Raw genomic sequence first — 27,820 nt, 5'->3', positions numbered from 1 at the left:
CAAGATTCCGAGAAAAACACTGTGTCCTATTTTTAGTACTTTTCTATTAGTGTCGTCCAAGCCTCTGCCTTCTGTCTCTTAAAAGCTCTATTAAGAGACCAAGCAACCGACTAAATGATTTGTTGTAATCCACTCAAGTTACCTCATATTTGCAGACTGTGGAAAATCTATTTTCACATTTGATGAGAAACAGACCTCATCAGTGCTGCCAGGGCAGGGGTGGGGGAAGGAGAGCTTCCAGGCTGCACGCTGGTCCATGTGCCTAGGTTAATCTGCTGCGAAGTCACCGGGACGGTTAAGATACCTGCTTGCCATTACGGCGATCTGCGGCGGACCTGAAATGCCTGGCTCTCCAGCAGATGAAATCTAGCTCAGCCACAGAACACCACACCTCCGGAGGCCAGGGCACTACAGCAACCCCAGGGGCCACCAGTGGGAAAGCCCTGAGGAGACCCAGCCCTGTCATCCTGTTGTTAGGAAAGGCAGCACCAATCTGTTCACGCTGGAGCATAAAAAGACACCTTTAAATCTTTTTTTTTTTTTTTAATGTTTATTTTTTGAGAGAGAGAGAAAAACAGAGCGCAAACAGAGGAGGGGCAGAGAGAGAGAGGAAGACACAGAATCCGAAGCAGGCTCCAGGCTCTGAGCTGTCGGCACAGAGCCTGACACGGGGCTCGAACCCACGAACTGTGAGATCGCGACCTGAGCCGAAGTCACTTAACCAACTGAGCCACCCAGGCGCCCCATAAAAAGACAACTTCAAGCTGAAAAACGAACAGAACGGCACGAATAAGGAGACATGGTCTCCTAGTGTACCTAAATCCACGTGGATGTTAAGTTCAGCAGGAAGGAGCCTGGGGTCCCTGCTGGCATCACGCCGGCCACGGCGAAGAGCAGAGACGGGGACCGTGCGCCTCTACCCGCACACCACGCCTGTCCCTGGGCGGCCCTCTGCGCAGGCCCAGCTAGAGTCATGACAGGTCTTAAAGAAGCAAGCTGGGCCCAGAAACGCATGCGAGGAACAGGTAACGTGTCCCCACTAGGAGGAAACAATGGTGAGAGGTCGGGGGCGGGGAAGGAGAGTTTCACCGCACACCCTTTGGTACCACCTGACTTTTGAACTGTGAATATGACATCTAATGGTAAAAATTACTTACATTAGATGTATGATTCTGGGATGATGGAGTTGATGATATTTTCTCTACTTTTACTAGTAAGTACAACTCAAATATACTGGACAGATGTTAAGATGACTCTAAAAGGTGGAAAGGAAGCTGACCGGCTGGGGGACCTCAGGTGAGTTCCCTGTGTTTTCTTTCTGCTTCTGGTGTCCCAGACTTCGAGCTGAAGAAGCCAACAACTCCGAAAATCAACAGTCACAGACAATACCTGAACAAAAGCCTACTCTTTCTAGTCTCTAGACAAAAGACTAGAAAAGAAGCAGCCTAGCCAGACAGAAAACTCAGGTAATAAGTAACTGCTCTGCTTCAGCCAAACACCTCACAGAAAGCCGCGGGGCTGGCTCCCACCCGCGCCAGTGAAGGCAAGTGCGGAGCCCGGCCTTCAGCCTGCCAGGCTGTGACACAGAGCCCCAAGTCCCCTGCCGGATTGGCGTCTGTCGGAGGAGGCCTAGATGGAAATAGGGGGAGGGAGGCAGTAACCAGAGGCCCCTCCTGCCCCCTACTGGGCATCAGAGGCTTGTCAGGGGGAGGCCCAGTGAAGAGCAGTCATGGGCCACTCTAGCCTCTCCAGCCAGGAATACCAATACAAGTGTGATCCATAAATAGGAAAACTGCTAGATTGGACTTGGCCAGAACAAAAAACTTTGGCTCTGTCAAAGACTTTGTGAAGAGGATGAAAAGGTAAGCTACGGATTGGGAGAAAATATTTGTAAACCGCATATGCAATGAAGGATGAGTATCTAGAATATATAAAGAACCCTCAAAACTCAACAGTAAAAAAAAAAAAAAAAAAAAAAAATCCTATTAGAAAATGGGCAAAAGAGGGGCACCTGCGTGACTCAGTCAGTTAAGCATCTGACTTTGGCTCAGGTCACGATCTCACGGTCTGTGAGTTCGAGCCCCGCGTCGGGCTCTGTGCTGACAGCTCGGAGCCTGGAGCCTGTTTCGGATTCTGTGTCTCCCTCTCTCTCTGCCCCTCCCCTGCTCATGCTCTGTCTCTCTCTCTGTCTCAAAAATAAATAAAAACATTAAAAAAAAACTTTTTTTAAAAAAAAGAAAATGAGCAAAAGACATGACCTGACATTTCAACAAAGAGGACGCGTATAGATGGCAAATGAACCACAAGACGCTGGACATCAATCATCAGCCACTAGGAAAATGCACATTAAAACCACAATGGGATATGACACGCTTGTCGCTGACGAAATGTCCCAAACCAACAGAGCTGCCTGACCTGGGAATCAGACCCGTCCGCCCTAGTGGGTACGTGTGCGTATGTCTGCGGTCTGCCTCCTCCCTCCCGTTCACTCATGAAGACTCCCATCCTCAGGCTACTAGACACAAAATACAATTTCAAAAATATACTTAAGCCAAGAAAAAGCCAACCTCCGCAGGCTCTCACTCATTCTCAAGGATAAAATCTGGTGGTACTGGATCACTACCTAGTGAGAATTCAGAAAAGCCTCTTGCTACAGAGTTAGAAAAAGATCAAGCGTGAAGGGACGCTCCCAAATTTTAAAATTATAATTTTTTTTTTTCAAATCACTATATTCAAAACATTCACTGTTACTTTCCTGAAAAGGTGAGAAGGCAGATAAGGATCCTCCTGGGATTAATTACAATCCTCAATTATCACGGTGGGGACTACCATGAGAGACCCGCTCCTCCGGGGGCACCTGGGTGGCTCAGTAGATTGAGTGTCCGACTTCAGCTCAGGCCATGATCTCACAATTTGTGAGTTCCAGCCCTGCATCGGGATCTGTGCTGATGGCTCAGAGCCTGGAGCCTGCTTGGGATTCTGTGTCTCCCGCTCTCTCTGCCCCTCCCCCGCTCATGCTCGCTCGCTCTCTCGCTCTCAAAAATAAATACACATTAAAAAAAATTTTTGTTTAGAAAAGAAGCCCGCTCCTCCAGCTGCGCACCAGAGAAGGCTGCAGTTACCTGGCCTGGTCAATTCACTGAAGAGATGCAGGAGAAAGCAGGGGTCATAAAGGCCATCTAGATCCACTGTGCTCCTGTCTTTGAAGATCAGTTCCTGTCCATCCTGAAATAGCCCGAAACAAAAAGATGTGTGGTTTGGCCTCTTAAACGTAATAACATGTGAATGCTCACCCACTGTATCTAGAGTTCCAATTATTGTGAATATTCAAAAGCATAAAATAAAATGGCTCCGTAAAAAAACTGCTTCTGCATGAAATGGATATCGTTGGCTCTGCTTCGAGTTAGCCTTTCTTACGGGGGAAGTTACAAATGAAATACGCACAGCCAGTGCTCATAACTGTCGAAGCTAAGTGACGGGCCAATGGGGGTCCTGTCTTGGTAGCTTTGAGTACAGTTGGGATTTTACTTAACTTGATGTTAACAAACCCTAAGAGAAACAGCACGGCATGTCACAGGATGCACAGTGTGCCAAAGTAGAGGGTGCAAACAGAACCCTCAAAGGAGCAAGCACCACGGCACTCACAGCTGCCAGGCAAGCACAATGGCACCCGTGGCTGCCGGGAGCGTTCCCCAACAGCTCTGCCCTGGGGGCCCCCTGCACCTCAGGGGGCAGCAGCCTCCGGTTCTGGGGGAAGTGGAGGATGGTCTTCATCATCCGGTCCCGATCCAGCAGGCGGAGGATGTCGCCGACGCTCGGCTGCTGCCACAGCGACTTGCCCAGACTCCGGCACGTCTTGTGATGCTCCACAGCCACTGGGCCCCACAGCAGCACTCTGGAGTGGGACAAGGGAGAGCACACTGGTCACAGGGCCCCACAGGAGCAGAATCGATGCTGATGACAATGACCGTCATGGGTAGCTTGGTCCAGCAGCCAGCACACTCCAGGCATTGTCCAGAGCATGTATCATTTCATTTCCATCATGACACAGGGGGAAGAGGGGTGGTGGAGATGTCAGCAATGAAGAGGGTGTGTGTGGGGGGGGGTGGGGGGGGACAATGACACCTGTATGGAGCTTATGATGTGCCACTTACTCTAAACCCCCCACACCCATTAATTCGCTTACCTGTGTAACAACCCCATAAGGTAGGTACTGTTGCTACTCCCATTTTGCAAATGGGGGAAGAGACACCAAGAGGGTTAAGAAAGTTGCTCAGCTAGTTAATTGCCCAGCGGGTTAGTGGCACAGCTGGAAGGCAAAACTGGGGGGGTCTGGCTTGAGTCCGTCCTGGGTCACAGCAGCAGAATCGTGGCTGCCTGATGACGCTTTACCGATTCAAACCCTCTCCTGTTCACAGGTGGCCGCGAGTAGAGCAGGTCTGCACGAACAGCCTTCTGGCTGTCCCTGCCTCAAGTCTTTTATATAAACACCTCGACCTTTTATGCCACCAACACCCATTACAGCTGCCCCCAAGAAACCACCTCGCCTTCCTCCTTCCTCCCTCCCCACTACCTCCTCCCCACCTCCCCACTGTTAGAGGATGCTCCCTGAAAGCCCAGCTCAGAGGAGGGCCATGTCTCTGTCCCAAAATGTCTATCAGCTATCTCGTTGCCTGGATGGAAATGATATTATTTCAGTCTGATATTTAAAACCCTTACCAACCAGCCTGTCTAGCTTTCCCACCACCTTGTCCCTACACATATCCTGTGATGCACAGAAGCTGACCTCACCGTGCCCAGAAATGTATGACTTTCCCGACTCACAGCCATTGAGACACTGTTCCCTCCACATAGTGTCCCCAGGCTCCGCCACCAACTTCAGCTCCATCAAATCCCTCCAATGCCAACCCTGTCACGAAGCATTCCCCGGTTCCCCTAGGGACAGGGTGCCCTCACGTGCCATAACCGCCGGCCTTCACCACCAAAGGCCAATCAAAAGGAGTTACACTTACAACAATCTGACCCCCTCAACAGACAGCAAGACTGTGTCTTATTCCTCTAGGTATTCTCAACAGTGCTGACCCAGCACCCAGCCCTGGCAAGGGCTCAATGAACCTATCTTTGAATTCTCGATACACGCTCATTTCTGTGCAGATCAACGACAGTCATTCAAGTCAAAAAATAAATAGTCTGGGGCGCCTGGGTGACTTCATTGGTTGAGTGTCCTGACTCTTTATTTTGGCTCAGGTCTTGTTCTCATGGTCCCTCGTGAGTTTGAGCCCTAAGTCGGGCTCTGCAGTGACAGTGTGGAGCCTGCTTGGGGTTCTCTCTCTCCCTCTGCCTCTCCCCCGTTCATGCTCTTTCTCTCTCTCTCAAAATATAAACAAACATTTAACACATAAATAAATAACCTTCTTTGCGAGGCTGTTCCCTGGTGAGTAAACAGGCAAGCAGCTAACAGACTGGATACGCACATCGAACGGGCACCATTTACTGGCATGAGATCCGTCCGCCGAACGTCCTCAGGGCTCCTGTGTGGCTCCCTAGCTCGGGCCTGCTCCTCCAGGGACGGATGTGACATTCACGTTGGCTCTGAGGAGACTCTTCTGTTACTTTGCCGCACAGAGTTGTGCGAGCACCACCTCCCCTCTCCTGGGCTGAGAGCCGGCGGCTCCCATAACCAGCTCTGACCCGTCCTCCTCGGGAAGCCCATTCAACTTCCTTCACTCTCGAAGACAGAAGGTGTTCTGAGGCCCAAGTGAGACTAAAACGGCTCTTTCTTCCCTTTGCTCTCCTCTCCCTTACGTACACGAGGACCATTTATTTATTCCAGAAAGGGTACAGCTGACGCGGCACCAATTCCAAAGCAGTAGGTGAGGCCAGTTCGTTAGGGGAAGGAAAAGAATGTTTATTCATGACCTGGGCATTCTTAAGAGATAGAAACGGTTTTTTTGTTTTTGTTTTTCCTCCTGTGGGGGTTGGGTGGCTTCTCAGCTAATACTGCTTTTATCTTTAAATCAAAAAGGGGGGGGGCAGCGGGGGAGGGCACCTGGGTGGCTCAGTTGGTTGAGTCTAACTTTGGCTCAGGTCATGATCTTCAGGTTCATGGGTTCGAGCCCTGTGTCAGGCTTTGTGCTGACAGGTCAGAGCGTGGACGCTGCTTCGGATTTTGTGTCTCCCCCTCTCTCTGCCCCTCCCCTGCTCGCCCTCTATCTCCCTCTGTCTTTCAAAAGAGAATAAATATATATATATATGAAGTATGCCATAGAATACTTTAAAAAAAAGTATTCCACCATGAAAATTATCTTTTTCTCCCCTCCGCAGAGTTCCTCCCGAACTATTTATCTTGGCCCAGTTCACTCACTTCCTGCCTTAACACACCAGGCTCTTCTTCATGTACATACTGAGCAGATGTTAGGGAGCGGGCCCTAAATGATAAGGAGAAAAGACTATGCGAGGGCAGCACAGAGAATCTAAGATGCTTTCCATGAGCAGCTCATTGGACAAAAGTCCCCTGTTAACCTTGACCCTGAGTGGGGCATGGCCCACAGGGGAAGGCACCAATCTTGGCCCCTCAGGCCAAAGCTGTGCCGCCCAAGGACGCAGCCCCTGGGGACTCGGGAGGGACAGACAGAGAGGCAGACACAGAATGAGACAAACACACAGGGACAGAGACAGTCCAGAGACAGACGAGCACCCGTGTGCACCGAGAGACACAGGGAGAGTGGATTAACATCCAGTCAGCCCCCCACTCCTCTCCCCAGCAGCGCCTTGTCAAAGTCACCCCCATCTGAAGTAAAGCGTGAGAAAAATCAGCCAAACTAGATGCTCCAGCTCGAAGTGAGTTTGGGGGCAGGTCTGTGACAGTCAGGAGGGTGGCCCCGCCAACGCAGCCCTGCCAACAGGCGAACCTTGGAGCATGAGGCCGAGTTTTCATGAGAACCGGTGTGTGTTAGGGGAGCCCCATCCATCTCACCCTTCCCCCGAGAATCAAAAACGTATGAGGGGCGCCTGGGTGGCTCAGTCGGTTAAGCGTCTGACTTTGGCTTAGGTCATGAGCTCACGGTTCATGGGTTCGAGCCCCGCATCGGGCTCTGTGCTGACAGCTCAGAGCCTGGAGCCTGCTTCGGATTCTGTGTCCCCCTCCCTCTCCGCCCCACCCCTGCTTGTGCTGGGTCTCTCTCTGTCTTTCAAAAAATATGAATAAACATAAAAAAAAAATTAGAAAAAAAAAACAAAACACATGAGAGAAGATCCGGGGAGCCTGCTGTGCGCAACGGCCCCAGTTTTGGGGTGGCCCCTTCAAAGCCTGCTGCTCACACCCCCAGGCCCAATGCTCACCTGAAGTTCACAAGGCTGAGGTCGTTCTGTTCATACGCCCGGAGGAGAAGCAGAATCTTCTGGTCTAGAAGTCAAATCAAAGTCCATTTAGAAAACTGAAACCCTCACATGCTCCTTCCACTTTAGAACACTGTCTGGTCCCCATGCACTCCCTGCTCATATGGCCTGGTGCCCTCATTCTCCCTGGTTATACCACCTGTCCTGTCCCCTCACACTCCCTGGTCACATGGCCTGGTCCCCACACACTCTGGTCACACCGCCTGGTCCCCTCTCACTCCCTGGTCATTCCACCTGGTCTCCTCACAATCCCTGGTCACCTCACACTCCTTGTCACATGGCCCAGTCCCCACACGCTCCCCGGTCATATCGCCTGCCTGGTCCCCTCACACACTCCCTACCTGGTCCCACACACCGCACGATCATATCGCCCCGTCCCCACACACTCTCTGGCCATACCACCCACTCCTCACACCCTTACCCAGGACACTGAGAGTGGCGCCATAGGCCCCAAGGAGCACTGAAAAGTGACTGCTTTCACAGACAGAGGGACACAGCTTTACCACCACTGACATCAGATCCACCAGCGCTTCTGGAAGAAAAGAACACTGAAATGCACAACAGTGCGGGGGGATGTGCACACAGAAGAAAAGCAGAGGAGGAAGCATTTCAGGGAACATTTAAGTGACTCGAATATCCTTCTCTGAACAATACTGGTCTTTGGACTGTGCCTCGATCGTCTTTTGCTTTTGTTTAAGATAAAAAAACACGTCTTCACAATGGTCTCTCTTCCCAGGTCTTTGACAAGCCGCCATCACCCTCTTCACTCCCCATCCCACCAAAGATTTTAAAACCTAAGCACTTTCCTCCATGGTTACATTAGCAAAATCTCTAACACATCCCTACTCCTGCCTAACTAAAGGGTGGGGCCTTTCTGCTTTTCCTACTACCCACACCAGTAACCTGGGTGATGGTTTCGTCAGCTTAGCACTTTATTACAGACCGACCCCACGGTGATTTCTCCTGGTTGGGCATGTTGTCTCTAAGCAGAGCGTGGCTTCAAGAGGACAGAGCCCTTCACACCATCTCGTCTGACCTCTCCCACAGCCTACACGAAACTCAGGGTCACAGGGGCTAAAATAAATGCCACTGAACTAGGGGCAAAGCTTCAGAACCTGGGCTTTCAGAGACCTTCCTGGTAGGGAACTGTTAACAGGGACGTTCGAACCCTTCACCCTCAATGAAAGTTTCAATCTTTTCATGAAAGCATCTCATACAAGCAAACAATTCCTCCCAGGGCAGACACCCATCTAACTTCCCCTACTTCCCAGATTATAACATGGGCCTGCGATACGGCAGTAAGACCTTAAACGTGACTTCTGTAATAACAGACTTTGAAGAAAGGTCTGTGCTTGCTGCTTGACCCGAAGTCAGAGGGAACACTGCTTCAGCTTGGATTTGATAGAAACAAAATAGCCTAATGCCATATTGGTAATGCTCCTCAGCTCCGGAAACACACAGGTGCTAAACTCTGGTGCACAGCGAGCTCCACGAAATTAGGAAATAAAATCTATGTGAGATGAGAGGGTGGGGTGAGGGGTCACCTTTTACTTGACTGTCTGGGTTTTCCTCTTCTTCAGACTTGAGTAGAGTCGGCAAAAACAGAGAATGCTGCGTGAGCATCATGTGGATCGCCGGAAGCTGGGTGAGCTGCGTGCACACGGGGTTTTCCGGAAGGTACAGGCGTTGTATGGCAGCATGGAGGGCCTTTAAAAACATGTGGTCCTGATACCGAAATCTAGGAGGCAAGAATCAAAGGGGGAAAGAGCTTCATAAAGGGGAGTTTCATTTCACAAGAGACAAGAAAAAACTTTTGATGTTTTATTAAGAAACATCTCTAGGGGCGCCTGGGTGGCTCAGTCGGTTAAGCATCCAACTTCGGCTCAGGTCATGATCTCACAGTTTGTGGCTTTGAGCCCCACGTCGGGCTCTGTGCTGACAGCTCAGAGCCTGGAGCCTGCTTGTCATTCTGTCGCCCTCTCTCTCTGCCCCTCCCCTTCTCCTGCTCTGTCTCTCAAAAATGAATAAACGTTAAAATTTTTTTTTAAAAATCTCTAACACACCACAAAGATGGGAAGTCTACGGTGCACATCCATATCCCCATCTCGATTCTACTGCTGTCGCTCCATTATACTTGCTTTATCACCCCCCCCCCAGCCACCCACCCATCACAGGGGGTACTTCTGAATCAGGGCTGGGGTGCATTTATTTTCCTGATAGTGCAAACACCACACGAACTTCCTGTTTAGTTCAAAAGTCAGGAGACCCAGGAACAGCCAACCCTGAATAGAGATGATGCTCGCTGCCCAGCCCACCTTGCCAGGTCAACCTCCCCCTGTTCCTTCCATCCTTCCAGCTACTCAATATGCCCGTCCAGTGGCTCAGAGGCCCTCTGTTTTAAATCCCTCAGAATCCCCTGAAGGAATGAAAGCATCGTGCTCTAAAAAAGGACAGCTTTTTAGTCATATGTGAATGATGTTGAGAATCACTTAGCATATAGTGGGCATTCTAGAAATACAAACTAACTGAAGACCGAACAAAATGTCACCATGTTGTGATGGTAATCCATGGCTGTCATTAACCTGTAACCCACCTTCACATCTTTCTCTCCTCTCAGGTATTGTATTTTCCTCTGCTCCAAGTTGGTGAATAACCAGGGAAATGAAAATTACAGGTACAACAAAACACTGTTTCACGGTCATCCGCTTGCTAAAAACTAGAGTCTGACCATATCAAGTGCTAGTGAGGATGTGAGGAAACACCATGCTAGGGTGGCTCAGAAACTTTGGACAGCACGTTAAAATTCTGGTGAAACTGAAGCTGTGCCCACACTAACAGACAGCGAGTGCCCCACCCTGAGACAAGCCGGCACAGGGCGCTAAGAAAGGCATCCTTCGGGGCAGGAACGGGAGGGAGGGAGGGAGGGAGGAAGACGTCCGCCAGCCGGGGACTGGCTACATCGACAGTGGTGTGGTCTTAAGACAGAATTCTGTACCCCACCCCGCAGTATAAGCAAATGGGCTTAGGACTCTGTGTAGCAGCAAGGGTAACTCAAAAACACTCGGGTGCCAAAAAGACAAAGGACACACAACGTGAACGTGTACAGAATGCTAAGCAAACTAAGTAATACCATTACTGTTTAGAGACCTGCCGGCGTGCAACCAAAGTACCAAAACCGTCACGGCCATGACAGAGCCTGACCTCAGAAGTACGCTTTCGGGGGAGGGAAGAGAATAAATCGGGACAAATACAGGAAGTGGTCGGTACTTATTAAATCTGGGTGCTGCTGTGTTATCCTCTGCACATTTCTGGTTTCTAAAAAAACATTTCATTTAAAAAAAAAAAATTTTTTTAATGTTTACTTTATTTTAGAGAGGAAGACAAAGCACGGGCGGGAGTGAGGCAGAGAGAGAGAGGATGACACAGAATCCGAAGCAGGCTCCGGGCTCTGAGCTGTCAGCACAGAGCCCGACGTGGGGCTCGAACTCACGAACTGGACCGTGAGATCGTGACCTGAGCCAAAGTCTGACGCTTAACCGGCCGAGCCACCCAGGTGCCCTGAGGATTTCATTTGTTCTAGGCCGCTTCTCTCATCATCTACAGAGGCAGACTCCACGTCAACGGGCAAAGCATTCAGCCTCTCCACAGTATACCTCGTTATCTCTGCCAACGGAACAGGGCCTGTTCCGTCACAGACACGGTGCCAACAAGCTCCCAGGCTGGCCCTGCGGCGTGCACTCACACCCTTACCGGATCGCACCGAGAAAATGAAATCGTCTTACTTGAGTCCGGTCTTCACAAATTTCTGCCAATCTCCAGGATCCACTTCATTAAGGAAATTCTGTGAATAAAACAAGCAAGAGATATACAGGGGAGACTGTCCTTTCGTTTTTGTTTACATACATATTTTTTAAGTTTATTTTGAAAGAGGGAGAGAGAGCACGCACGTGCAAGTGCACACACGTATGAAAGCGAGGGTGGGGGTGGGGGCAGAGAGAGAGAGAGAGAGAGAGACAGAGAGAGAGAGAATTCCAAGCAGGCTCCGTGTTGTCAGTCCCAAGCCCGACGCAGGGCTTGAACTCACGACGAGATCATGACATGAGCTGAAACAAGAGTCAGATGCTTAACTGACTGAGCCACCCAGGCGCCCCTTCAATTAACTTAAAGAATACAGAAATTAAATTAGAGTCATTCGGCAAATACGGAATACACCCAAGCAATCTACAAAAGCATGTGGTTGCTTCTGACTTTAATTTTTTTAATTGTTTTATTATTTCTGCTAGTAGTTCTGTCAAGAGCTACTTGTCTACGATCATGAAACAAGTAGAAAAAAATTTCTTAACAGTCATGTTATTTTTCCCTTTGTCCTCCATTTCAGAAGGTACTAGATGACGGCACCACACACAGGTCCGGCCACACACGGCTCCTTAAAGACAGGACAGCACGTATCTGCAGGGGAGACCTTTGTACCGCTAGTCGAGCCAATGCAGGTCTGCAGTCACTGACGTAGAGAAATCTCCAAGTACGGTACAGTGTTAAATCAGAGGGGTGCATGCTCTCGAGGGAAGGAACTTTCTGGGACGATGAAAAGCTTCGGCAGGAGTGTGGGCACAATCGTAGGTACGTTTGTCAACATTAAACTCTACTTAAGAGCCTGTATTTCACAACATGAAAATTATTCCTCAGTTAAAAAAAAACAAAAACAAAAAGGGCTGGTCTGGGTGGCTCAGTCGGTTAAGCACCCACCTTTGGCTCAGGTCATGATCTCACGGTTCATGAGAGCCCCACATCTGGCTCTGTGCTGACAGCCTGGAACTGGAGCCTGCTTTGGATTCTGTGTCTCCCTCTCTCTCTGCCCGTCCCCAGCTCGCACGCTCTCAAAAACAAATAAACGTTAAAAAAAAAATTGCTTTTTAAAAGGGGGGGCTGGTGAGGCGCGCTGACAGTGGGGCAGGCTGTGTGTGCCTAGGGGCAGGGAACACATGGGAACTCTGTACTGGCTGCTTAACACTGCTGTGAACCTAAAACCATTCTAAAAACGTTACATCTATTAAAGAGGGAAAAAGAAGGGGGCGCCTGGATGGCGCAGTCGGTTAAGCGTCCGACTTCAGCCAGGTCACGATCTCGCGGTCCGTGAGTTCGAGCCCCGCGTCAGGCTCTGGGCTGATGGCTCGGAGCCTGGAGCCTGTTTCCGATTCTGTGTCTCCCTCTCTCTCTGCCCCTCCCCCGTTCATGCTCTGTCTCTCTCTGTCCCAAAAATAAATAAAAAATGTTGGAAAAAAAAAAAAAATTAAAAGAATAGTGCGTGACTTCTAAAAAAAAAAAAAAAAAAAAAAAAGAGGGAAAAAGAAGAGAGAAAGAAAGGTGGGGGAGGAAGAAGGCATGCCTGAAGAACACAAATCTTCATCGGCTATCAAGCCGGCCTGCTGGGTGGGGGGCTGACCATGGGGCCGCACAGGAGGGTCCACTCTCACCTGTGGTGGGGGAGCCCAGCACCCTCCTCTACGCTCAGCTCTCTCTAGATATCAGGGATGTCCCTTCCTCCCTCCTTGCACTGCCATATTTGGGCTCCCGTGAGCCTCGAATGCATAAACCTGTAACAACGAATTAAGACTGAAACACAGGTTACAAGGTCTCTTAATACAACATAAGCACACTGTTTGATCTATGACCTATAAACATTTATCACACAACTGTCACTTGGGGTTATTTTCCTGAGGATTACTTTTTAAATTTTAGGTGCAGGGTTTTAACACTAGTCACAGACTCTAGGAGTTTTAACACAATTTGACATCATGCATTGAGAAATAATGCCTTCGCTTCAGGATATTATTTCTGTACCAAAAAATAATTTTTTTTAAAAAGTACACTTCAACAGGAGGGAATAATGGCCAAAAATAAGAGCTGAATATTTCCAAATTTTATGATAGCCCTGGGCTCACAGAGCCAAGAAACTCCATGAACCTCAAGCATAAAAATCTTAAAGAAAACTACACTAAGGTACACCATGATCAAATTGCTTTAAAAAAAAATACTAATAAAAAAATCCTAAGGGGGAGGAAACAAAGATAAGAATGACAGATTTCTTATCAAAACCTATGCATACCAGAAAACACTAAAGCCACTCTTTCAAAAAGCCTAAAAAATACATAAAATCTAGATTTTTATGCCCACTGAAATTCTTCCCAACTCATTCTGAGAGCTGTGTTACCTGTTCCTAAAACCAAAGAAAGACACTGCTAGAAGATAAAATTACAAATACCCAACATGCACGAAAAAATTGTTAATAAAACATTAGTATGTCAAATCCAGTAATATGGAAAAGCCATAATACGTTATAACCATATACATATATCCTGGTAAAGTTGGGTTAATGACTGAAATCAATTTATGAAAGTCATCTTAACAGAGTAAACGAAAAATAAGACCACACGACCATCTCAGTAGAAACAAAAAAGTGCCTGAAAAGATCCAACATCCGTGGCTGGTACAAGGAGGCCCACCGTTTCAGGGCTGCCTGTCACCTGCTGCTCTGCCTCCCAGACACGGCCCGGCCCGGCTCGTCTCCCTCTACTTTCCATTCAAGCCACGTAGCCTGGGATCCATCTGTCCACCTTGGTCTATTTCACTCCTTCCCTTAAAAATGTAGCCAGGGTCCCTAAGAAAAGGAAAGACGCCTACCAACAGCTCACTGAATCTCAGCAGCATCTGCCTCTCCTGATCCTGGGTGCCGTCCTGGCCTTGCTGGTCACCACTGAAAGACACGACCAGCCATTTTACACAGGACGCCAACAGGGTCCTCCTCCAGGCACGCAGCTCTTCTGCCGACCCGTCCAGGACTGCAGACACGGAGTCGGCCACGCTCCAGCTGCAACAGACAAAAGGCACGAAGTCAGAGGGATGGCCTACATCCCTCCAGCTTATGTGTTACCACCATCACACTGGGCACCTGGGACTGGTGCCCCGAGTCCCCTGCCCCTACGACACCCAAAGACAGGAATCACAGGCCGCCCCGCCTCCTTGCTCCAGCGTCACAGAGGTACCAGCGTTTTTACAATTAGGGGAAACAATATCAGCGCACCAGAAAAAAAGGTAACATTGTCCGGGCTTCACCTAAATGAGACTATCTCAAAGTCAGCACTACTGACATCCTGAGCCAGATTCTTCTTTCTCGCGGAGGAGAAGACGGGACCGTCCTACGTGTAAGGTATTTAGCAGTACCCCTGGCCTCCACCCTCTAGATGCCGGAAGCAACTACCCCTCACTCACATCACGATGATAAAAAAACGTCAGATGTTGGCAACGGTCCCCTGGAGGTGGCAAAATCAGCCCTAGATAAGAACCTCCGCTCTCAGGGAATCAGAACCAACCATTCGCTTATGGAGACGCGCTCGCTCCAGGCAGGATGGCTGGAGGCAGACTTCTTGTAGGAAGTGCCTTGTCCCCGAACGAGCAGGGAAGCCATTTCTCACTAGTTTATGTAAAAACTACAGGGAAAAGTGAAGCGGGGAGAGGAACGGCCGTCAGACAATCTAAGCCTTCATACCTCTCGTGCCTGCCTGGGGTCTGAAGCAGGCTAGGCAAACGGTCCATGAGGATACCAAGGTCCTTGGCTCTTGCAAACGGGACCAGCTGGGCCAGGACCTCGTGATGCAGCCCAGACCCTGGGGGCCCATCCGCACTGAGAAGCCTGGTCTGTAGCTGCCTCCACAGAGCTTTCCTCAAGACGGGAATGACAGCAGAGGACACTAGGCAGAGACAAAAAGGACAGTCACACACCACGCTGTGCTGGAGTTAGCGTGCAGCAGCTCACGGAGCCCGTGGCTAACCCTGAGGCATCTTGTGACGGGGAGAGGTCACGCTCGCACCTTGATGTCGGCCAGCGCGGGAGTGCTGATGCCGTGCAAAGCGGCAAACACAAGGGCCAGCAGGTTAGACGCCGACCAGCACAACACACAGGTCACCTGGTCAGTCAACGCTCTGACGCTGGGCCCCGAGCGCAGCGCCTGGCTCGATGCTGGTAACGAGCGCGTGAGTACCAAAGCCCTGAACTCGCTCGGGGTTCGTGCCTCGAGGACACGGGAGCTGGAGAGGCACGTGAGCAGCGGTGCACCAAGAACCGCTGACTCGCCTGAAACTCTACTACGGGTGGAGCGAAAGGGCTGAGCCCGAGCTGCCCGGACTCCAGGTAAATTCATGGACGCTTTGGGGGCGGGGGACAACGGGGTGGGACAAGGACGGCCATCCCGAACGCCTCCTCTGGCCCCGGTGCGGCTCCCTCCTGGACCCACCCGGGCCCCCTTCCTGTGGGGAGCTCAGGGTGGGCAGGAGTGTGGGGGCGGCACCTCAAGCCACAGGCCCAGACAGGGGAGGGGTGGCGAGCAAGAATCTCCCCGCTTTCTCAGTGTCCAGAGGCAGGTCAGTCAGCGGCTGAAGGAGCAACAGAACTACACCACAGCCTAAACGTGGACGTTCCAGGCGCGGCAACGGATCTGCCGCTCCCACCTCCCCATCCTCGGACTTGACGCCTCCAGCTGCCCGACGTCACCGGTTCCCGTACCTCCCGCCGGACGTGTGAAGCATCCCCACGTCCTGCACCGGAGGTACACGTGGACGAGGGGGAGGAAGTCGTCGAGGCCTTCCTGGAGGCAGAGTCCCGAGCCGGGCCGCCCGCACCACAGCTCAAACCGCAGCAGGTGGGTGGAGCTCAGCCGCACGAGCAGGGCGGCGGTGCTCAGGGCCGCCTGCGTCCGCCGGGCCAGGCAGTAGTCCAGCACGTCGACCCCGACCACGGGGACCAGCACGGGCTCTCTCCGTAGAGTGTGGAGAAACACGGCGTCCAGCTCGTCCACGGCCAACGTGGGGAGCAAAGCCCCCAGGCCTTTCACAAACTCAGAGGCCCAAAGGAGCTCGCTGCTCTGCAGCTGGTCCTGGGGGCTGCGGGTCAACAGCTGGACCAGGGTCTTGCCGAGAGCGTTCAGGTGTCTCTCCTTCCCGGGGGACTTCAGGGGTCCCGGGGCCACCAGCTGGGCCTCGGGCAGGCTCAGCAAAGCCAGGGTGACCTCACGGAGCTGGGCGCCCTCCATGTACGGATGCAGCTCCCGCAGGGCCTCCAGCTGCGGGAGGGTCTCTGCCCGAGACGTGGCCCGGCCCGCCCTCCTGTTCTGCAGCTCGTTCAACACGCTCCGGGTGATGGCCTCCGAGTACCCGGCCAGGAGGCCCAGCTGACGGATGCTCCGGAGGATCGGGGCGCTCGCCAGCAGCAGCTGCAGGACCCCCGCACTGAGCTGGGCCGCCAGGAGCTTCACGAGGATGGGGCTGAGGGCGTGCGGAGGGAGGGCCCGTCGCTCCAGGGCCAGGTACCAGCCCTCCAGCGTGGGATGTCTGAGGATGGCCACCAGCACCTCCTCCAGCGTCTGAAATACGGCAACAAGGCACAGACCTCACTCGCGGCCCAGGGCCAGCGGGGAGTAGGATGAAGGGCAGGGAGGAGCATTCCTAAGCCACCCCATCCCCCGGCCCGAGTTCTGATGCCCTTCTCGGGGGTGCCCCGCAGCACCCCAATCTGAGCCCATCGCAGCTGTAACCCGACTACAGCACACCCCCTCCCCGGGGCGACTGTGACGGCTCGACCGTGACTTGGCGGGGGCCCCACCCACACCGGCACGTGTCTGAGGAGTTCAGCTTGAGTGAATTTACTGCACAGCGAAACTGCTCTCCAGTCCCTCTGGACAGGGGACGGGCTGTGTAGGAAAGCCGAAATGTGATGAAGGCCAGTCATCTGGACTCCGCTCAGCAGCCCCGCCCTCCAGCATCAATCTGACTGGGGGGACGTGGGGATCTCCCGTCAACCGGAGCGGCGTGATCACGGTTTGGGAGAGACCCCGCGCCTGGAACAGCAGATGGGGACACAGCTGCAAGACCACGGTCTGGAACTAAAGGTCACGTTCCAGGAGGCTGAGCCTTGAGTGAGCCCTGGGGAACTCGCTCGGACCCAGCACTGGGTTTAAACCACCGAGCACAAAGCAGTGAGCAACCTGGCCGGGTTAGGGAATGATCTTTGTAAGCAGCCTCGCGGAACAGGGTTCCTAGCCAACAAAGTCCCAACAACAGTCCCCGAGGACGGGAAGACGCTGTCCTTCCTCCTTTACTCATCAAGGAAGGAAAGAGGAACCCATCACACCTTCCAACAGAGCTGCGCCCGTTAAAAACGGAAAAGCGTGGGGCACCTGGGTGGCTCAGTCGGTTAAGCATCCGACTTCGGCTCAGGTCATGATCTCGCAGTCCGTGAGTTCAAGCCCCGTGTCGGGCTCTGTGCTGACTGCTCGGAACCTGGAGCCTGCTTAGGATTCTGTGTCTCCCTCTTTCTCTGCCCCTCCCCTGCTCACACTCTGCTACTCTCTCTGTCTCAAAAATAAATAAACATAGGGGCGCCTGGGTGGCTCAATCGGTTAAGCGGCCGACTTCGGCTCAGGTCATGATCTCGCAGTCCATGAGTTCGAGCCCCACATCGGGCTCTGTGCTGACAGCTCAGAGCCTGGAGCCTGTTTCAGATTCTGTGTCTCCCTCTCTCTCTGACCCTCCCCCGTTCATGCTGTCTCTCGCTGTCTCAAAAATAAAATAAACATTAAAAAAAAAAAAAAACACACACAAAAAACAGAAAAGCGTGATTTCATGTTAGCACCGCCCTGCCCCTGTCAAATGGCTCATAGGTGGTCCTGCCGCCCCAGCCACCTCCCGGGAAGTCAACCTGGAGATCAAAGGAAGGAGGCCGTCGTTAGACTGTGAGATGAGAAACTTGTTTGCAGGTGAGATGCAGACTGAGAGAGAAGGGTTCACCCTGGCCCCAGCCCCACGGAGGCCGCACAAGGTTAACAGCAGGACAAAGGCCCCTTCTCCGAGCTGCAAGTTCCCAGCGTGTATTTGCTGGGACGAGCCGCACCCACTGCCCAGCCTTTATTCGGCACAGGCTGCAACTGTTCAAAAGAAAAACATTCCTCCTGGGTTTCTCAAGATGTTCACGTCTCCCGGTGTAAGGAGAGGGGAAACAAGTTGCAGGGAGGGGGAGCGGGAGCAGGGAACCGACTGGAAAGAGAAACGCCCACTGGCACCATGCTCATCTGTGGGTGTGGGGGTCACGGATGGCTTGCGGCGTCTCCTCTACGCTGCATTTCCTCGTTTACCTGCGATGAACACGTACTTGTCTAGGGCCAGAAGCAGAGGGAAAGCCAGGGTCCGAGACTCTACAGGAGAAGGCTAACAGGAAGGAGACCCACGGAAGGAGGGCAGCGGTACCTTGTCGCTGGCCAGCTCCAGCGAGGCCACGGACTCCATGTCCAAAAAGAGGTCGGATTCGGCCTGGGCGGCCTCGCGTTTCTGCCGGTTCTGCGCGTCCAGCCGCGCACAGTGGATGACCAGGCGCCTGAGGAGGTCCAGGAGGAGCTGCAGGACGGGGGGCCCTGCGCTTCGGCCCAGCTGTGAGGATGAGAGCCACACACACGAGAGCTCAGGCCAGGGAAGGGCTCCCAGTCGCCGCGACAGTGACCGAGTCCCTCCGCGACCAGAAGGTGCCGTGTTCCCAGAAACAAGGACTGAGGAAAGAGGCAGGCCGGCGCGGCCGGTCCTTACAAAACCCCAACAACCTCAAGGTCCTTTCTCAGGAAGAAGGGCGCCCTCAACCTTCATGAAGGAACCGGGTTTATTTTGACCAAGATGAGGAAAACGCCAACTAAAACTCTGTAAACCACACTGGAGACAAAAAGCTCACCAACGAACTAGTAAACTAACGCTTCTGAGAGAGGCAGCATCTGGCCGCGCACCGGTCCAGTCTGCCGTGGGAGGGGCCCTGGCCCGACTGACAGCTGCCCCAGCAACAGAGGTCGGCCATGCTGTCTGCGCCTGCTGAAGGTCCAGAATCTGCAAGTGAGGCCCGCAGAAAACGGGTGCCGCAGCCGCCTCTGCACGTCTGCTCCGGGAGGGGGAGCAGCCCGGCACAGAGGGGCGGTGAACCAGCAGCCCAGGCTCCCAGCTGTGGGGAAGCGGCGGGGGCGGGGAGGAACCTCCGTGGCCCTGCGTGTGTCACATCGCTAAGTCCCCTTGTGTGCAATGGGGTGACGGCGAGACTCCAATACTCTATCGACACGGTCGCTGGGTCTGGACTCGAATGACAGGCGGCCACCCTGCAGGCAGAGACGTGGGAGCACGCAGGGGCTGTGGGCCCGGGGGGGAGCGGGCAGCGCTCACCTGGCCGAAGGTCTCCACGGTGCTCCTGATGTAGAGCAGCAGGTGCTTCGCCGAGCGCAGGACCTGGTGCATCGGGAGGTGCGGGAGGGTGGCCCGCAGCCGCGCCTGAACCTGCTCGTCCAGGAGCGCGCCCTCGCTCTCGTAGGCCGTCTGCAACAGGGCGGAGAAGGAGGAGGCCGGAGGACCCTGGGGGGCGAGACTGCCCGGCGTCTGAAAGGGCTTGGGAAGGCAGCAAAAGCCAGGACAGAAGGAAAGAAAAACCACCACAGATGAACAGGGTGCACGGTCTGCTAAAAAAGGTACAGGGTGGCGTTCATGACAAGGGGATGTTTCACAATTGTGTCCTCAAACTTAAAAATATGTGACTGCCCGGCATTTTATTTAAGGAAGAAGTTAAGCCCAATGTTTTCAGTCACACATCCGTTCCCAGAGTGCGTGAACACGAAGGCACTGGATCAGGAAGGTGCTCACACACCGAGAACAGACGCCGCGGGCCGGAGCCATGAGGGGCGCTCACTTGACTCTGAGGAGTCACTGTGACTAATCACTGCAAATCCTGTAAAGGAGCCAGCTCAGCAAGCTCTTTGCCTTCCAAAGGCCCTTGCCAGGAGCCTTGGTCGGACTATCTTGTTGGGAAAAAAACAAGTCAGTGGACAGAATGAAAAGAAATTTCTGGAACTCTACCTCAACCTGAAGTTGTTAATTCCTTCTACAATAACTGCCAAACTGCCTTCGTTACTGACCCCACGTGCCTTTTATTACCGTATCTCCACAAACACTCCGCTTTCTAAAGCCAACAAAACCAGGTCACAAGGCCTGGAGACACAGCAGGTCTCCGGGTGGGGTCCCTGGACCAATCAGCAGGGTCGCCCGGGACCGGGTGAGAAAGGCCAATCTCCAGGCCTGCTGCGGACACGCTTAGCCAAACCCACTCAGGGTGGGGCTCAGTGACCATGTCTGAACAAGCCGCCAGGGGACCGATGTCCCCTCCAGGGTGAGAAGCACTGCTGTGACCTACCCACCAGAGAGTGGACACCTTCCTTCGAGTACCCGTGAGACACAGCACTGACCTGCTAAGCTCTGAACGGCTACATCCAATTCTGAACCACAGCTGAGCCTGCAGGGGAAGGTAGCAGCGGCCGGGCAGGACTGCCTGAGCCGAATCCTGACCACCCCCCCTCCCCCACCACTGCTGCCTAGTGGTGGAATGCCTATGCCTCAGTTTCCCCATATGTGTAATGAGCACAGCAGGTCCTAACCCTCCTCCCAGAGGTGCCGTAAGGATTAAATGCCTTGAATTACACGTAGTACCCTTGGTACCAGGCCCTGACGAACGGGAAATGTGCCCTCAACAGAAGCATCTGCCACAAGTTATCACAAGACAAAGAGGTCCCCAGCCGCCTGCTTTTTCACAAACAGCTAACACTTGTGAATGAATACACAAAAGGCACACCACAAAGTTAACCTCTCCCACCCCCAGCCCCCAACATTTGTATATACTCTGGTGCTGGAGCCAGATGAGCAGGACCCCGTTACAGGTAGGTAGCCCCCACGTAAAGAACGTTCTTTCTTTGCTTCCATTTTCCCAGTCTTCACAGACTGGAGACTGCCGGGGGCCACCAGCGGCCCCCTCGCCCAGCGGAGCACGCGGAGCCCAGGGGCAGGCTGAGGCCCGCTAAAGGAGGCTAGGACCCAGGCACGCCACATCACTCGGTGAGGAGACCAGAAAAAGCAACCTCCCTCCCGCCCCAAAGCTGGCACGGTGACTAGGCAATCCCGCAGCCAGCGGAAACTGCAATTCTGCTGCACCACTGAGCCATCTGTGCCCCCGTCACACCAGCTAAGCAGCAGTGAGGCCACGGGGCTTCCTCTCCCACCCGGGGAAAGCACAAGGCTAACAGGTTTCTCCCTGCAGGCTGCACAGCGGTAAGACTACGCCGTTGGGGCACAGCAGGTGCGGCCCACGGAAGCTGTTGCGGGGTTTTCCAGGGAAAGGCCGGGTTTCCACGGGGGCGGTCACGCCGTGGCTCACCAAGGCCTCGCGGACTGGCTCTGGGATCCAGCGGCTGTAGTACGTGTGGAACCGAGAGAGCTGGTGGCAGCAGGGTGGCACCGGAGGCTCCAACTTGTCATAAGCCTGAAGCAGCAGACACAGAGCCAGCGGGTCCCTCTGGGTGTGGAGGAGGTCTGTCAGCACCGCCGTCATATAAGCCACGATGCTCTCTCCTGCAAAGAAATGAGACTTGTGTGGGTGGCCCGCCGGAACCCTTCCGTGACCCGTCGATATCACCGATTCCCACAGGTATTCAAGATCCAGAAAAACACGCGCCACTTCCACAAGGGGTCACACAAACACACTGGAGGGCAGAGGCTATCACTGCACGGCACACCAGGCTCCGTTTCACTGAACGTGTGACGCACAGTCAGGCTTCAGTTCCCAAGGCCTGGGAGTGGAGACCCAGGCACAGAAGAAGTGACACAAAAGCCATCTGGGGCCAAGACTTGCTTGGTGCTCACTAACCCATCTCTTGGTCCTTGGCACATGGGCTTCCCCCTGTGGTCAGGCTGGGACCATGTGGCTGATTCAGCCACTTCCAGGCCTGGCCAGAACAGCCTCTGCTTAACTGCGCACTCGTCTTCCTCTTCCACAGTGACCTTGGAAGCCGTATGTTGAGATGGTGCAGCTACAAGATGGGAGTGGCCTGGATCCCTGAGCTGCCTCCTTGAGGACAGTCACCCAAGAGAGCAACCACACCTGTACTGAACTATGACAAGGTCCAAAGAGAGACCTTTGCCCATTAAACCACTGTAAGTTGGGCCTTATTTGTTACCGCAGCAAAGCCTGAGCAACCCTGACTAATTACACCGTTGTGATCTATGAGTATTTCCTTGGCTCTAAGTTCCAGTAACTTCCAACAAGTATGAAGGACTCACACCCTAGCATGGTGAGGGCAAGAATAAACTTTGAAGAGAAAACATCAGTGTTACAACAGGTGTCTGTGCAGCCATACAAAAAATGCATTATTATGGACTTATCCCTTAAATGGCCAATTTCCCAGAAGTCCACTAGCCTCTAGATTCTTATCCCAACGTGCTTAGCTCTAAAGGCCAGGTGGCTATCACTCAGTGGGTCTGAACCTTGCTACCTTGGGTTCTCAGCAATTACTCCCAGAGCCTCTGGAATCACACCTCCTACCCCACAAAGACCCAGCTGGATGCACCCAGAATATCCCAACTATACACGGGTACCTGTTTCACTTTCCGTCCCAAGGAGCAACTTATTCCTAGCTTCCAGGGCCGCAGGGACCACCGCACTGAAGGGGAACGTGAGCAGGATCATGTCTTCGTTCAGTAAGAATCCAATTTCCTCATCTAAGCCTTCGCTGTCCTCCACCAGGACGTCCACCATGTCAAGAACATCTGAGACAGAAAAAGGACAGTCCAACTAAGGCCAGAGACACCGAAGGACCCCACTGCAAAGAGCTCCACAGGAAGGGATACACAAGGGAATGTCTGAGAAAAAAAGGAGGCATAAAAGCCAAACATCTCTGGGGGGAAAAGATTTAATATGAAGTTTGATTCTAAACACACAAGGACATCATCTATCAAATCTTAAGATCTCTGCCAGACGAAACACAGGATGTTTAGCTCATGTGATAATAATCTGAAGTTTCCTCAAGTGACCCTAAGAAGCCCCAAAACCTTAACCTGGATATTCAGGTGAACGAGTCAAAATCGGTGAAGCAAAATAGGGTCAGGGGCTGCAGCACAGACCAGAGTCCAGGTCTGGATTTCAAATCCTGAGTCTGCTATGTACTAGCTGTGTGAGCTTGAGTTAATTCCCTAATCTTTCTGGGCCTCGGCTGCATTACCACTGTATAAAATGAGGATGATGACATCTGCCACTTAGGGCGGCTTATGTGGTTCCAGGAGTTAGATCTGTAAAGAGCTAGGATCAGCACCTGGCACAGAGTAAACACTACACAAACAAAAATAACCCAGCAAATAGGCTCTGTGCCTACTCCCCCTTTGACGAGCAAAGAAGGCAATTTTCATTTCTGGAGTAGGCTGATCTTTAACTCAAAGAAACCGACACCTGCACTTGGTGTAAGATATGAACGCAATTCTCATTTTCATCACTGATCTGCCACGGCGGCTGGAGCTTCAGAAGCCCGAGGAGCCAAGAGGCAGTGGCGCCTACCATCGATGTGGGAGACCGGAATGCTGACATCATCAGCCTCCTGCTTCGTCCCCGCGGCCTGCAGTGTGCTGGCTTCCTGGACAAAGTCAGATGCTTTGTCTGTGTAGGAATAGGGATTCGCCACCAACGTCAGTAAAACCTGGGTGTTGAAGAGCCAAGCAGAAAACACTTAGGTGGTCACAAATGAAATGGGAAAAAAAAAGCCAAAAAAAAAGTCACCAGTAATACAAAGGGAAGAGCTAAAATGTTAATAGTCCCCAATAAGAACAATTTTTCTGCCAAGTTTCTTTTTAACTTTTTGTTACAGAATTAAAAAAAATTTCCTTTTGGTTTAAACCACCGCTTTGAATATTGCTCTAAGCACACCACTATTCTCTTGGTGCAAAAACAAATCCCCAAAAGGAAATTACACGGTACACAGTAATAGAGTCCCATTTTACAGATTCTAAAACGGAGCAGATTCTGACATCTCAGCAGGAATTAGGAAGGAAGCCAGAAACACAGGGCTTCTGGCACTGGCACCGGTGCACCAAAAATGCCTTCGTCACGCTAAAGACCACGTGGCACATTTACTAACAGGCTCCTTCACACTGGAAATAGGTGCTTACGCGTTCCAAAAACTGAATCACGGTTTCTCTCTTCTCTTCCACGGTGTCATGTAAGTGCTCCAGCCACAGCTCCAGCTCCTTCCAGGTGTGCTCAAACACCCCCGTGTCCCGAAGAATCTGTCAGGAAGCAGACCCGGGGCAGGGCGTCAGGACGGAGCCAGCGCCCCGTGGAGACAAAGCAGCACAGCACAGACGGGGTCAAAGTCTCATCTGCAGTTTTACTCCAAAAGCCACTCTTTCACAACAGCACTCCCAGACTTGAGGGAAACGAGGAAAAGAGACCATTCTGAGCTCTTTTAAAGACCACATAATCCTTGGTCTTGCTGCTTACTCCTTTCCTTCAACTCCTAAACAATAAAAACATTAAAAAAACAAAACAAAACCCAGCTGCTGCTTCAGAGGCTGATTTTTATAGCTGGATTTCCACAACCAGGTAAACGAGCATGACTCGGCCCCTCACAGCCCCCAACCGTCAGCTTGCGTGACGTTCTCCAAGGTAACAAACCAGTCATGTCACGTCACCTCAGTGCGGCCCCCCGAGCCGCAGACCCGGGACAAGAAGCAGCGGTGTTTCTAAGAGAATGGAATGTGTGAAGAGGCAGGACCTTGAGCCAACACCATTAAATGATGTCCCCAAATGGCTTGGTGGCACAGACTCCCACGGCACGAGCCCCAACAGCGCACCGAAGAGTGACCCGACGGTGCCAAGCCCGCCTACGTGCACTAAGCGAACACGAAATCAGGCCTGGGTCAAGTGCACGCCTACAGGGAAACGGCAGCTTGTAAAGGTCAAGGCTGAGATGTTCGTGCTCTTCAAGCAGCTCAGGTGAGGAGGTTATATCAACGCTGCAAAGATAAAATCCCTGCACCCCGCAAACAATGAACGTGCAGTCTGTTGCATCTGTAGCACCCAAGACATTTGCTGGGTGGCGGAAACGAGATTTCCTACGGTGACGTCCAGACCGGGGGGCAGTGGCCCTATAGAGCGAGGATCGCGTGTGAGAAAGAGAAGCTAACAGCCCAACTCCCCGTTCCCTTCCAGCGACTGTGAGGATACCTGCGCTGCGGGTGACGAAGGAGGTCAGAAAGGCTGAGCCCCTGGAGAAGGCGGAGTCTGGACAGGTGCGGAAAGGCACCGCCCATTCAACAGTTCCCCGGAGGGCCGGAAACCGGACACGTTACCGAGCCTACCACGCGCCGGGCCTGATCTACTGCTGGATCTCACGTGCGCCCTCCTTTGCAACCCCACCGTTTCATCCTTCCCGTTCATCTGGGAAGACAACGTTCAGAGAGGTTGGGTCATCTGCCTAATGCCATCCAGGAAGAAGTAGGACTGGGAGTCAAATCCAGGAACAAGACTTCAGAGCCCATGTTCTCCACTCGGGATCGTAGCTAAGTTTAGACATGATAAATTAAAACTGCCTTAAAACCTCCGAGTTTTAAATTTGCAGAAGCCCTGAAGCTTCCTGAATTCGACAGCTGTTTACAAAGCACCTTCTGTAACGAAGACTGTGAAAACGCTTCCCAGAACTAGGAATGGGTAGGGAACGTTCACCTTTGTGATCAGAAGTTTGGTGGATGACTTGAGCTGTAGATGGCTACTGGTCACGAACATTTTCATCAGCAAGTAAAACACAGATCGTTCTCCTCCGATAATTTCTGCCTCTGGGCCTTCCTGGAGTTTGAACAGTAACAGATGATAAACATTACACAGGTCACGGATACACACGGAGCCCAGTATGGCTCCAGGCCTCTTATCTCATTTTAACTACAACTCGGCAACACGGCTGGGATTTTACACGAGGAGGCTCAGAGGCCAGGTGCTCAACCAAAGCCCCAACAGCAGCTGGGTAATTGTATTTGCTGCATTTCAGCAAGATGCGGGTGCCGACACAGTCGATCCCTTATACGTAATTTAGCTTCTCACAAAGGCTTGTGAGCTTTGAACATACGTCTCAGAGTTCATGGAGCTCCAGATCCCCCGCCCAAATGCCACCGAGGCTGTGTTTGGCTGGCGTCCCTGCAGCCCCCGGCAATGAGGGTGACCCTGAACATGGGAAGTGCTGGTGTTCATAAAGCCCAGCAGACTTCATCTTATAAGCAGAAGGTGGGGCACAGAATATAAATTAATATTTTTTACACCAGTTCTTTCAAAGTTAAGAGGCCTCCCTCTGTTCACTTCCCAAATGAATCACCAGGATCCCACTGGCCCTGTTCAGCTGCAGTAAAAAACTCAATGGCTCCCCGGGCTGGTCATCTCTCTGGGGTCTGTGGCAATGGCCTCATGGTGGGTACAGAGGCTGAGAGCAGGGCCGTGGGCAACACTGCCCACGGCCAACCCTGGACCCTCCAGTTACAGCCGGCACACCGCAAGGGTGTCCGTACTACTCTGTGCCCCGGCTGCCTCTTTAAGTGGTGGTAAAGGCGCGGATGCACAGGGCACACGTGTCAACCCTCAACTACGACACAGGTGAACCTCAGGAGAGGACCTGGGGGAACATGCACAGATGCCAGTGCTCCCACATTCTCACGCTTTTCTGGAAATATGCCATGTAAAAATACCTACATACTTTTCTATGCTACTGGTTCTATAAAATTTAAAAAAACCTTTTTTTAATTTAGTTTTCAGAGAGAGAGAGAGAGAGAGAGAGAGAGAGAGAGAGAGAGAAGAAGAGAGAGAGAATGAGTGGGGGAAGGGCAGAGAGAGAGGGAGACACAGAATCCGAAGCTGGCTCCAGGCTCTGAGCTGTCAGCACAGAGCCCCGTGTGGGGCTTGAACCCACAAACCGTGAGATCATAACCTGAGCCGAAGTCAGACACTTAACTGAGCCACCCAGGCACCGTGGTTCCATAAAATTTTAAATAAGATCTAAGTCGCTGAAAAAAATCACCATCAGAGCTACTAAGAAACACACTTAGTGCTTAATTTTGCCTGGTCATTTTTTCCTCCTTGGATAGAAATGATAGAGCGTCCTGTCCCTAAACACACAGGTAAGTGTCTGCTGCAGCCTGAGTTGCCTTCATGAGTCAGCATTATATTCTCCAGAAGGTCCTAGAAGACGTTATGACAGGCAGAAAAAAATTCCAGCAATCTTTACTGGTTTTTGCACCAGCCTCGGTCCTCTCCCGGCTTGGTATCTATTTCCATCTCTGTCTTAAGTTCTTCCAGGATGAGGACAAACGAAGAGGAGTTATTTTGTATTTCAAAATGTATCTATTTCTGAAAAGGTTTTAAAATGACAAACAAAATATAAAGTAATCAAGGTAAAACAAACAAAACAAAACAAAACCCCTCCCAATACCCACCAACAATATTGTTTCAGTAAGGACACACTCAACATCCTATTTTGCAAAAGCAAACACACTCACA

At 52.1% G+C, this 27,820-nt stretch overlaps 1 protein-coding gene across 5 annotated transcripts in view; it reads right to left on the bottom strand.

Annotated features, from left to right (window-relative positions):
• The window catches only part of URB1 (URB1 ribosome biogenesis homolog), an 84,799-nt gene that overhangs the window by 26,921 nt on the left and 30,058 nt on the right, over positions 1 to 27,820 (bottom strand). For 4 of the 5 annotated variants that reach the window (XR_006222088.1, XM_042998667.1, XM_042998668.1 and 1 more), the window contains 16 exons: positions 26,006 to 26,125; positions 24,451 to 24,567; positions 23,843 to 23,981; positions 22,891 to 23,061; positions 21,674 to 21,867; positions 19,642 to 19,860; positions 18,694 to 18,873; positions 15,959 to 16,814; positions 14,945 to 15,146; positions 14,080 to 14,266; positions 11,181 to 11,239; positions 8,943 to 9,136; positions 7,820 to 7,930; positions 7,342 to 7,405; positions 3,724 to 3,895; positions 3,123 to 3,225 (listed from right to left, as the gene is read on the bottom strand). Coding sequence is in view for 4 of the 5 variants with exons in the window: in XM_042998667.1 (XP_042854601.1) it covers positions 3,123 to 3,225; positions 3,724 to 3,895; positions 7,342 to 7,405; positions 7,820 to 7,930; positions 8,943 to 9,136; positions 11,181 to 11,239; positions 14,080 to 14,266; positions 14,945 to 15,146; positions 15,959 to 16,814; positions 18,694 to 18,873; positions 19,642 to 19,860; positions 21,674 to 21,867; positions 22,891 to 23,061; positions 23,843 to 23,981; positions 24,451 to 24,567; positions 26,006 to 26,125 (3,088 nt within the window). In the remaining variant the exon portion in view is untranslated. The remainder of the gene's footprint in view (positions 1 to 3,122; positions 3,226 to 3,723; positions 3,896 to 7,341; positions 7,406 to 7,819; positions 7,931 to 8,942; positions 9,137 to 11,180; positions 11,240 to 14,079; positions 14,267 to 14,944; positions 15,147 to 15,958; positions 16,815 to 18,693; positions 18,874 to 19,641; positions 19,861 to 21,673; positions 21,868 to 22,890; positions 23,062 to 23,842; positions 23,982 to 24,450; positions 24,568 to 26,005; positions 26,126 to 27,820) is intronic. The other variant, XM_042998669.1, reaches the window with a different exon arrangement.

The sequence above is a fragment of the Panthera tigris genome, chromosome C2, assembly GCF_018350195.1.
Source record: "Panthera tigris isolate Pti1 chromosome C2, P.tigris_Pti1_mat1.1, whole genome shotgun sequence".
Lineage (NCBI taxonomy): Eukaryota > Metazoa > Chordata > Mammalia > Carnivora > Felidae > Panthera > Panthera tigris.
This window is presented reverse-complemented; position numbering and strand designations above follow the sequence as displayed.